The sequence below is a fragment of the Brachyistius frenatus genome, unplaced genomic scaffold (assembly GCF_029030835.1).
Source record: "Brachyistius frenatus isolate BFR_SWC_R1_liver_20210118 unplaced genomic scaffold, ASM2903083v1 Contig_48, whole genome shotgun sequence".
Taxonomy (NCBI): Eukaryota; Metazoa; Chordata; class Actinopteri; family Embiotocidae; genus Brachyistius; species Brachyistius frenatus.
In genome coordinates this window covers 612,991-625,000 of record NW_027210647.1, presented here as the reverse complement: position 1 = coordinate 625,000, position 12,010 = coordinate 612,991, and the positions used below count along the sequence as shown (strand labels likewise).

The 12,010-nt window shown below is 39.7% G+C and overlaps 1 protein-coding gene across 4 annotated transcripts in view; it reads right to left on the bottom strand.

Moving 5' to 3' along the window:
* Window positions 1–5,540: 5,540 nt before the first annotated feature.
* The window catches only part of slc9a1a (solute carrier family 9 member A1a), a 28,118-nt gene continuing 21,648 nt past the window's right edge, over window positions 5,541–12,010 (bottom strand). The window contains exons 8-15 of one of the 4 annotated variants that reach the window (XR_011311120.1): window positions 11,432–11,608; window positions 10,170–10,296; window positions 9,723–9,824; window positions 9,071–9,152; window positions 8,714–8,770; window positions 7,974–8,177; window positions 7,547–7,642; window positions 5,541–7,415 (exon numbers count right to left, since the gene is read on the bottom strand). Coding sequence is in view for 3 of the 4 variants with exons in the window: in XM_069703774.1 (XP_069559875.1) it covers window positions 7,873–8,177; window positions 8,714–8,770; window positions 9,071–9,152; window positions 9,723–9,824; window positions 10,170–10,296; window positions 11,432–11,608 (850 nt within the window). In the remaining variant the exon portion in view is untranslated. Of the gene's footprint in view, window positions 7,643–7,682; window positions 8,178–8,713; window positions 8,771–9,070; window positions 9,153–9,722; window positions 9,825–10,169; window positions 10,297–11,431; window positions 11,609–12,010 lie in introns of those variants that run through there. The other 3 variants (XM_069703777.1, XM_069703774.1, XM_069703775.1) reach the window with 3 other exon arrangements.

Below are 12,010 nucleotides of genomic sequence, written 5' to 3'. Positions count from 1 at the left end.
CTGCAGTGTGCACGCGGCCCTTCAGTGACCCTTCTCCACCACATTCATAATCAAAAAAAAAAAAATCTCTTCTTGTGTAACAAAACATTTTCAAAGCGCAGCAGCCGACGCTGAGAATCAGAACGTTCACTTGTGAGGAACATCAGCGTCACGGTTCAAGTGTTTATTTATTTTTATTTTTTATTGCCTGAACACAACAATTAGCCATGCATTAGATGGGAGTATATGGTCCATGTAAATGAGAGGGAACGCAGTAGGAAACACACCATTGAGCTGATGGAATGGGGCCACAAAAAAAAAAAAAAAAAAAAAGCCAGACTCCCTCCCCAGCGCACCGATTTAAACAGGCCAGCGTGCTTTTAGTGTACAAATCACCCTTACAGTGAAATTACAAGTGAAAAAGTAACAGCTTGTTTTCTTGTTCTGGGAAGGCAGCACTTGTTGGGGAACTGGGTGATTGTATAGTTACACAGTGCCCTCTGCTGGTGTGTGTTTGTACGCTGCAGTCAGAACCCTGGGATGTGATGTGGATACATTTTAATATACAGTATATACTCTATTTGCACACATTTGGGTTGGATTAAAATGGTCCTTTCAGCCAAATTCACCAACATTATAAATTTAAGACAGAGTGTGCAGATATATTTTGCACTCACTAAAAGACCCTGTGTTCCTCTGTGTATTTAGAGGTGACTGAGGGTCAAACTAGTCCAATATTTAAAACAAACAGCATCATTAAACGTAAAGGGCAGACGCTCCAAACATTAAGGAGCGATGAGGAGAAAATAAATAGGAGAGCCCTCTTGCAAACAAGACCAATTTAAAAAAGCTCCACGATGACAGACCCAGCGGACCGACAGTAATTTAACAAGAGCAAAAAAAGACAAATACATAAACACTCAAACTAATCCATTTGAAAAGCTTTCAGGCTTAATTCGCCCTCCACGTGCTAATTTGGAGCGGCGGAAGGGATGGCTGGTAAATATCCAGCATTTCATTTGGGAGTTCAGTGTGTGATGACCTCTGAAGTCACAGTCACTTACAGTATGTACTTGTTTGTCCCCATTTGTGGTTCTGAATTTTGTTCATATCTTTCTACTTTTACTATAATGATAGTAAAGATGCTCAGCACACACAATAAAGTATTGCAGCCCACCTACAACCTAAATTAAAGTCTAGCCTCAATCAAAAATGACCATATAGCTGATTCAAGTCTTTTCTGATGCAGTCCCCAGATAAACGATCTAAAAGCAGCATTAATGGTGTATTTGTTTTCACGGGTATTGTAGTCAATTTTATTTCACTGACGTGTGGTACGTGCACCTATAAACTCACTTATTAACATGCAATATCTTCTTTGTTTCATCATCTGAATCTCTAAATTCTATTTTCCACAATGTTGAACCATTTACGTGGCAACTCGACCCTATGACGGTCAAAGTCAAGAGATATTAACAGCTTAAAATCAGTGGTAACTTTGATTTGTGGAGAGCACAACTTGGCTGTTGTTCGTCTGTAACGTTGGTGATCTGGGAATTTAAGCTTGTTTTACTGTTTACTTACTGTTAATTCCTTTGAATGAGTGTCAGCTAAATGCCAACCAATTTAAATATAAATAGGATTCTTCAGCCAACAATGATACCAGTAATTGGGAGTCTGAAACCAGACTCCTCAGATGTCAAATTAACTTGGCCACCCAGCAGCTCTGCTGGAAAACAATAGAATGCAACAAATGCCAAGACCTGAAATGAGTGAATATTATAAATAGAGCAGAACCTCGTGTTCGTCGGGCCAAACTGGTTAAGAAGCGCACGAGTCATTGTGATTTTTTTCCCCCATCTACCAGAAATAGAAGCGGAATAAATAAACTCAGCCAGAGCAGCCACAGCAGCCACAGCCGTCTCTCTGGGTACTTCACATCCTCAACAGCAGCGCCACTTTAACAAGGCAGACGGTTCATTCTGAGTTTATTCGACTCAACAAAGTATCCAATTATAGAATGTCTCCCAGATATATGAATCCAGCTCCTCCCTCTTATATTTTACTTTTGGGACTCTGCATGCTCAGAACGCAGCTGAATCCCAGCTGGTTGTATCTTAATTACAATGTTCAGCACTCTTCCCTTCTGGCCAAAAAAGGTTATTGCAAGTTCAAAAGTGTGTGACGATCCCTTCTGCGAACGAGTGCTCGAGCAAGTAATTTTGAAATGATAATTGTACATGATTGGAATAATTTCAATTTAAGAGAGTTTACATTTCTTTTCCATCAAAGTCCAGAAGGAAAGACTCTACTGATGAAGTCACCATTGGTTTAGCCAATTGCTGTGACTTCCTGTATCTGTTTCAAATTAAAAGCCATTGTTTCAAATTAAAAGCCCTGCGTTTTGACAGTCTTCTGGCAGAAAAGAGCTGGCAGGTCGCTGGGGATGCTGGGACTGACAATAGCCAAGGAGCAAATTTATGTCGAGAGAGAATTGACTACACGGCATACAACACATTTACAATGTGCACTCACCACATACATTTAGGGTCCGGCAGATCTGCTCACACTAATTGAACAAGCTTCTCCTCAATTTTCTTGGTTACCAGGGAGACCGATTGCCTGAAAAGGAGGTAGGTGAATTATCGCCTCAAATAAGCTGCAACCAGCTGTAATTTTAGCACAGAATGACAGCATTTCCCCCCCCAAAACGTTAAAGATCTACCAAAACTCAAATGAAACCCCAAGTTGTTTTTTTTCTCCACTTTTGGGTCAACCACAACATTAATCTTCAATCATGAGACACAGACACAGGTGTGCTATAAAGTATAACTTTAATCTATTATATAGTTTCAGATGTAGTTTCATTACTGCTTGTTAAGTTTTACTGGTCATTACAACGGAATGCTGAAAGCTAAAGATGAATGAACAAGAAAGTGCACACTTTATATTCTTCAGATTCTAATTTGTACATCATATAATAAACTTCTTTACTATATATTTATTTGAATATATATTTGCAATTCATGTGCGTATAAATTAAAAATAAATCTTTAATCATTGACGAATTTCAATTTGCGTCTGCAAATAATTGACTGACACAGAAATTAAACCAAAAAAAAACAAAAAAAAACATTAAAGATAAACATAAAAGATGAACAAAAGGGAAATATAATCAACTCTGTCATCAAGTCAAAGCATAACATTCACCAGGATTTTCAATCTTGGCCTCTCTGCTGTACAACACCCAACCCATCCCTGGTAATAACGCCCATCGTAAAGTACATTCCTTTTCCCTGTGATGTGTCCCCTGTTAGCCATGCACAACGTGTACACTACATTAAAGCCGTTTATTGCTCTCGCTAACATCAGAGTTTTGAGATAAAGGTAGTGCTTCGTTAAAGTGCTCGGTGTGGTTTAAAATAGTGGCGTGCGACAGGGGCTGGATCAAGCAAATTGGAGGAGGAAGATGAGGTAAACAAGGGAGGAAAAACTCTTTGGATGGTGGAGTAGTGACTCCACATGGTTCATTATGTTGACGAGTGTGCGAGTGTGCGTCACACTATGATTGCTGCCCTTTAGAATTGAACGTCTTTGTCTAATTTGCCTTGTGCTGCCGGGCTAGTCAAATGTTACAGTACTTTATAAAAGGAACATACCAGTGTTGTTGCAAGTTTTAGCCCAAACAGTACAAATCCTAAAGTATCCAAATTGGTGATTTCCCTTTATTTAGGAACTGTGTTTCTTTTTTTTTTTCTACCAGTGAGACCACTATTATTATCCATTCATCTTTTGATATGATACTAGGAATGTGTTGACTAGATGAATCTGCACTGCAATTACAACAAAACACAAATGTACCTGATGCCAATGCTGAACGCTCACAGTGACAAAGCTGAAGCGCGTCTTTACAGAGATCTGTTATGTTGTAGAGAATTAATGGAAGATTTTGTCTGAATATCAGGAAAAAAAAATATATATATGTTGGTTTTTTTCCAGTGGAACAATTTAACTTCAGGAGAAGTGAGTTTGAACATAAAGCTTAGAAGCTGCACTGTTTATAGTTTATTTTGCAGTAAATTCAGCCTGTTTCTACTCTGAAAACTCCGCCGTTTAAAGTTTGGGTGACAAATGCTTCTGGAGTGCCGTTACAAGTGAACATGAGATGGAAGAAAAAAAACAAAAACCCAAAAAAATCCACAGTGAAGCCATCTGTAAAGCACACGGAGTGATGCAACGCTCGACTCCATTTACAGTACTTGACGATTGAAAGCAAAGGGACTCAAATATCCCGTAAAGCTGATGAAAACATTTTTTTTTTTTTACAATCAAGTGGTTGAACAAGTAAAGCACGAAGAGTTTTTAAGTGCACAGAAATATAAGGAACCAAAAACAAAAAAAAAAAAAGCTGAAGTGAATGCTGCTGAGGCGACAGTGTTGCCAACGCATTCAATGAAGTCGAATGCCACGACGTAAAAACAATGCACCGGTGGTGGACATACATCCAGTGTGGAAACTCCCAAAAAAAAGAGAACGGAGAGCATCCATTTGATTAAAAAGCGAAGAGGACAGATGATTTAACTGTGAAGGCTTTGTTTGATTTGTGCGTCAAGCAAAATAAAGGCAAAAACAATGTGTACATAACATTACATAAGTAAATACAATTAAAAGCGGTTCTTCTAAAGGCGGTATGGCTTCAGATTAAGGTTCTCCGCACCAAACATTACCCTGCCAGGAGCGCGAGAATGTTTGCCCTGAAGACGCATTCGGTATGAAAAATAAAAGTTGTGAAAATAGCGTTTCTTTTTGAGAAATCAAGTCTTTGGAATAACGTGAAAATAATGAGGGGCATGGCGTGTTCCGCTTGAAGCATTGTTTTGATCTAAATGTGAAGCTTCTGGTTTCCCTCCGTTTGATCGCACCCTCCGGTAATGAAAACTCTCCTTATCATTTTGACGTAAAAAAAATAAAAAATAAAAATAAAAAAATACTCTCAAGCAGGATATTCTCAGAGATAACCCGCTTTGCATTCACACAGTCACACACATCCACACGCAGGGGTATGTTTAGAGATGCGTTGCTTTGTTTACTTACTGCAACCGTCCTGAAATCTACTCATGAGCCTCTGAAGAGCAGTTAAGTGTTAAGAGATGAACAAACTGCCAAATCATAGAGCATCTGGGAAGATTATAAGAAACACAACAGCGGAGATGTAGAGAAACCGTTCCCAGGGCTTCTGTAGCTTCGGAGGAGCTCATAAATCCAATGTCGCGTGTGAAACATTACTGTCCACACGACAATAAAAAGGCAATTTGAGGATGAGGAATGTTCTGCAAGTCATTAAGCTCGTCACGTTTGTCTTTAGACCCGTCCTTGTTGACATTTCCAGCGCACTTCTCCTCTCTAATAGTCTGTCGCACACGCTGAGCTTTATTATAATGTAAAAATCAAATGTGGTTAGGCAACAGGGAACTAAGAAGTTTTAAAGTTTGACCCTTCCATCTGCCAACTTTAACATCATTTTATAAATTGGAAAGCAGGAAGAGTGTTTTGGCAAAAAAAAAAAATGTACGCTGGGATGTTCCCACTGATTTACAGGAGTGAATGTGTCGACTGCCAAAACATCCTTCAACTCTTGGTAACTGACGTTACCGTAGCAAGCATTTTACAGATGCTTAAGAGAAGAGGAGTGGAAGAAATGAAGAAGCCGTTAGGCCGCTTCTGCTCTTTCCCCTCAGCTGTAACGCGAGCTTTCTGGATGTAAGAGGATCAGGAAGGATTCAATCGTCGCCAACACGCAAGGGAACAGCCAGAAAAGTGGAACGGTGACTCACTCAAGCTACTTCAGTTCGACCGGGTTTCAAAGCCGGAGTTTTTGCTGTCCGCAGTCAGGTCGTTGCACGACCTGGAAACTCTTTCTGTACGGGGGTCGAGCACTTAATGGACTCAAGTGAAAGAATAACTGTGGCTTTACAATCGAATTGTTATTGGCTGTGACACCGGCTGTTCTGTAGAAAAAGTTTACAACGTGGTGCCTTTTTTTTTTTTTTTTTAATGAACGTGCTCAAATCAATCCAAATAAGCGTCCATAACTTCAATAATACGTTTGATTCGCCGAGCAGCTTTTGTGGACGTGCGGTGTATTTTACACTGACTATCGTACACACTGTACAGCCGTAGAAAGTACAGCAGAGTACCAACACGACATGAGACAGCAGGTAATAACCCTGCAGCTCATTTTGGAGTCTTGCTCGGACGTGCGAAAAATTCTAGCGAACGGTTTTTAACGACGGTTTAATACCAGTGTTTGATTTCAGTTGTTGCCTTTAGCGGTGATTTGCATGTTCAGAAGATGAAAAGGTTTTTAAAAGACGTTTAAAGGGTGTTCATAAATATAGAATATTATAATTCATCTACATAATTTACACATCTCTACTGCATAGAATTGCTTCTTTTTTTTTTTCTTCTTCTTTTTTTGCCACAACATGCCGACAGTGTTAGATTTTGAAGAAGGTTAAGAGGCGTGGATGGATTCCTGTACAAAATAACCTTCAGTTATTGTGTGCTGTCAATATCCTCAGTGGTAATATAGAGAACAAATGCTTCTTTAAAAAAAAACAACAACAACAACAAGACAATGCAAACAGGCATGTAAAAGATACAGAGAATTAAGTATTTAGATCCGTTATATTAAACCCAACTCGTGTGTGTAGAGGTTTACAATATGAAGAGAGTGAAAGTGACTGTTGATGGGAGCTTGTTAATTAGGTTATTATTATTATTAAGAGAGACATCTACTTTAACAACGCCACCGCTACATCAGCGAATTTAAAGGGTATTCTACCTCGAAGGAAAAACAAACAACATCCACAGAGCAAAGCGGCACGACAACACGTGATCTAACTCGGATGAGGAAACGTGTATGATGGCTGATCAAAACATCTGTCCAATAAGATATCCAAACACTCAGCTCCTCTTCATGTTTCAAGGTCAAAACCTCTTGACCTTCTATAACAGTGAGCAGTTTCTGGACTCCCATAGAACAGCCACAGAACAAGGCCACAGGTCTGTAAGCCCGACTTTAAACAGCTGTGGTTCTTTTAGTCGGTGGTTTGCACAGTGACTAAATACATCCAACCTACAAACAACAAATACTGGAATAAACTCTGATTAATGACAGATGTTTGTGCCCCTGAAAGTAAAATATGTTGGTTTTAAAAAAAAAAATTAAAAAAAAAAAGACACGAGAGATTAAAATGCACCATGTGAAAAAGTCTGACATCAAATAAGGCCAAATATTAAATATTAAAACAGCTACAATCTAAATGTTTGGATATCCAGCAATTTCAAGTGATAGAATGACAGTGAAAAAACAAACTTCAATGTGTTATGTTTGGACTGTTGTTCTTTTGATGACATTTAGGGCCAGCATGCCTCTGTGAATTCAAAGACAGAAAAGATGGAAGAAAAAACAAACAAACATGAAATTAACAGCTATTATTAAAAGAAAAAGACAGTCTGACACGGAAGTCAAAATAACATTGTCTGACACGAAAACAGTCCAAACCTTTGGTAATGCATAGTTCTTTCCTGAATGTCTCACTGTCAACCGTAAACTCCACCATCTCTCAGCTAGCAGCTCCACTCCCAGCTCCACTCCCGTCTAGAAAAAATAAAGAGCAATGAGCGGAACACACTAATGGCTCTTCTTTTCTTTTCTTTCCTCTCCTTTTCATTTTTGTTTCTGGTTCGTCCAGCATTAGCAGTTTTGGCTTGTTTGGTTTCTCCACCAAAGAGTTCCTTTAGAGCGGAGCGGTGAAGCAGCCCTCCCCCCATTTGAACCAGCGAGGGTGGGCGTTCAGCCGGACCCCCTCCATATCCGGGGTTCCACCTTTAGGGCAGGAAGGGTTCGTCCTCGTCCTCGTCCGCGCTGGGACCGGGGTCGCTCAGACATCTCGTTAGCTTCGGCTGATCGCTGACTCCGTTCTCCTCACCTGGCTTGTCGAGTCTACTCGGCCCCCCAGGAGGCTTCATCATCAGGCCGTGGTCCTCCTCCTCCCTCCGCTGCTGCTGCTCCTCCTCCTCCCGTCTGAATTCATCCATGAGGTTTACAGAGTCTGGAGACTGAGGAGAGGCCAGGTCCACCTGAATGGTCGGCACGCTGTCTGACATCTGCTTCACGCTGTAGGTTTGGGGGTCTACATGCAGGATAAAAGTTGCAATGTCAGGCAATTAGCTTTAACAGGGCTTTAAAAAGGGATCTGATATTATCTCATCATCCCACCAGCGTGCATGAACATACGATGTACAGGGGGAGGAAAATATGATCAACAAATGTGAAGGTCAAAGTCACTACACAAACTTGCGGACATCAGGCTTTCAGACCATTCCACACATTTCACTGTACAACAAAAATACGCAAAAGTACGTCACGACGATATGTAGTGCAACACATGCTGCAATAAATCCACTTTCACTAAAAACACAATAAAAAAAAAAACCCACACAAACTGAAGCTCCCTGTATGCAACATGCTGAACTCTAGTCCAGGACTTTGTTCCTTGGCTTTAATAACTCATCTGAATTTCTCCTTGTCAGTCATGTAATGAGAATCCCCTCATTAGTAATGAATAAGTAATGAGTGTTGAAAAGCAGAACAACAGGAGCATGCGTGTTAGAGTTGCTGTTAGGTTAGCACAACTTCAAATGAATCTTCTCTACACTCACGACATACCTGAGCAGAGTTTGTGTCCTTTCTGCTGCTGAGCAGGTTTGAAATCAGAATCTTTGCCTAAAATGAAACCACACACGGGTTTACATGCCGGGATGGCACATGCAAACATATTTCCATCGGTGGGGAAATAGTTACGGCTGCAGCAGCGAACATTAACAGTGTTTCCATAGTTACTACTGGTTTGTGAGAGCTGCCCTCTGAACCTAACAAAATACAAAGTCTGATCCTTCTGGGTCCCATTAGTGGTACGCTGCATTTTCTCCTGTTATTTCAGGGGGGGGGGGGGTACCAGACAGTAAAATGGTGGCAGATAATGGGGTGTTTGCATTTGGATGTAGCTAAGATGGATGTGTTTACCTGAGGCCAGTCGAGCTCTGTGTATAGTCGGGGAGTCGGGAGGAGCAGCAGGCACCGTCAGGTAGTTATTCATCTCTTTTATCTACGAAAACACGGTGATAGTGTATATTTGTGGGGTGAATCAGCTTTCTGCGTGTAATCAAAATGTAACATGCATAATGTAGCTTCCATAAACATTCACTTTCATTAATGTACAAAGCAGAAAAATGACAAGAAATACACAATTCTTCATCGTTTAATTGTTTGGGAATCAAACATGAATCAATATCTCAGAGAAACTTAATTAATATGATGCGCTGCTTCGTTGGACTCTGGAAATCCTCTTGAGTTTACAGTGGCTTCCAGCACATCCAATTTATCCTAAACAGGAGCCTTATTTTCATTATGCAATTAAAGGAGGGTGAAATGGAAGATTGTGGTAGAGACACTCAACTGCGCGAGTGAATCAGCTCCTATTTGTGTGGAGAAAATTAATTTAGGAGACTGCAGGACTCACTAATTCGAGAACAAATCATAGTTTTGCCCGAATCATTTAACTGCTGGTGGCCCAGTATGAAATGATAAGAGCTGCTTCTTTGCAGTCTACTGTCCACAAAGCAGACAGATGGCTTGATTTAGGTGGTGATGGTTGATATTAAAAGGCGTTGCTTACCTTCTTCTCCAGATGAGCCATCTTCTGCTTCTTGATGAGTATGTCGCTCAGTCCATCCTCGTAAGGATCGACCAACAGAGAGTGTCTGTTGTAGGAGCACAGCTAAGAAACAAAGCCACATGAAAAGAAAAAAAAAAAAAATTCATACCACTGTGTCATCATTGCTGATTTATTCATGCCAAGATCACCATGGGAACAATATTCTTGGCAGCGTAAATCAAGTAGAAGTGCTAATCTGTGTCCCCTAAAAAGTCAGTATTTGTTGCAACACTGATTTGATTCAGAGTTCAAAGAAATCAGTCCGTTATAAAAATACAGCAGATGTGCTTTGTTTATCAGTGAAAATCATTATTGAATAATGATATGCTCAGCTCCCACTGATACAAGACGGTGCAATTTGCTGATATAAACGAGAAAAGCGAACTACTCGTGTATCAGCAGTGTTACCCTCTGTCGTGTCTTCTGAAGGTTACTCCTGAGGATTTTCCTGATCTCCTCCTCTCGGCCTTTGGGCAGCTGCGAAAGAGCTTTTTTCGCAGATTTGTCAGAAGAAGGTTTCTTGGGCTGGATGTTCCTGGTGAATGTACAGGAAAACCGATCAGACATTTTTGTTTTGTAGACTGGTGGGAAGAAGTTACACGCGTGATATTGCACTTCCCTGAATATTTTCTGCGAATCTAAAGATGACATGCGTGAGAGAAAATATCTAACAGTGCGGGCTGGCAGTAAACAGCCAATATTTTAAGTAATAGGAGACCTAATTTACTTATAAATGTTAGGGATGACATTATTTCTGTAACAGATAAATTAAGTGAGATTATTACTGTTTTTACTGAATTAACTTTTAGACATTTGTTTGACTTTGTCTATCTGTTTTACAGCAACAGAGTCCAAAGTGAGGAAAACTAATTCTCTCATGAGTATCCAACTGTCTCTACTTCACTTACATCTAGTGAAGACTGACTCATCTACTGGATGTTAAGACCGGCCAAGGCTCAATTTAGCCATTCGTCACTGACTACTTCTGACTGCAGATGTGAAATTAGTGAAGAATTTAGTGAGGCCCGTACTGCTGCTTACAGTCATTGTTTTTTTAAAGGTTATACCATACAAGCACACTGGGCAACAATAACAAATGAGTCTTCGCTACTCAGCACCTTCTCGGTGACAGAAGGTGCTGTTTATGTATTAAGAATTAGAAAGAACAACTTTAATACGTCAGCGCTCTTTAAAGAACCACCAATCTCTGCGAAGCAATGTGCAAACCCACAATATACTAAAAAAAAACTCTTTGACATCTCTGGATAAAATTATATATCGTGCTATCTCCCTCAAAAATAGATTTGTTTCCATCAATTTAACTGTAAAAAGTGGATTAAAGTCATGAAGTCATAAAAGCATTCCTCATTAATATGAAATGACTGAGTGTGAGTGAAGGTAATGTAAAAAATAACATGAAAATAAACCGTTATTTTCTATTTACAGCTAATTACAGAAACTACAGAGGTTAATGGGATGTCTTTTATTGTGATGGTCTAAATCGTACCTTCAAAAATAAACTTGGTCTCCACTATTGTAGAATTTAATGACTGTGTCAAAGTTAATTAAAATATTAAGCATGGTCTATATTGAGCACAATTTTTTTTTTTTTTTTTTAAATCCTTTGACAAGTACTGCTTGAAGCACTTAAAAGTTTAGTTGGTACTCACTGCATGGAAACGGTGGAAGGCACAGCAGACGGCGGCTTGACTCCCCCACCGCTCTCCACCATCTCAATGGCCTGTTTCATCTCCATCTTGTGGTAGAAGGCGATGAGCTGTGGCTCCTTGGAGCGTTCGCCTGTAATCAGCCACTTCTTCACATACTTCTTGTTGAAGCGGTTCAATCTGAGAGATGGGAAGAAGTGACAGATGAGAACGGAGACCTCAGACATGGCGGTAAAAACAGGAGGGAGAAAGGCTGCGTAGTCTTAAAGGGGGTTAAAAAAAAAAAAATAGGTAAATGTTGGAATTAATAACAATAATTCAACATTTATAGCCATAGTTGTGTTGTGTATCGTCTCTCGGGTTACATATAGTTAGCTGAATATGACAGAAAAGAAACCACTTACAATTTGTCAGTTAATTATAAATATAAGCCACTTAGTAAAAAAGTAAACATTTTATATTCAGAGTTTAAAATTCAAAGACATCATCACCAAGACATTTGGGATTGGGTGATTTCTAATGCACATTTGTCAGATTGTTTACTAATTTATACTAAACAATTAATGACTCATTAAAATAATG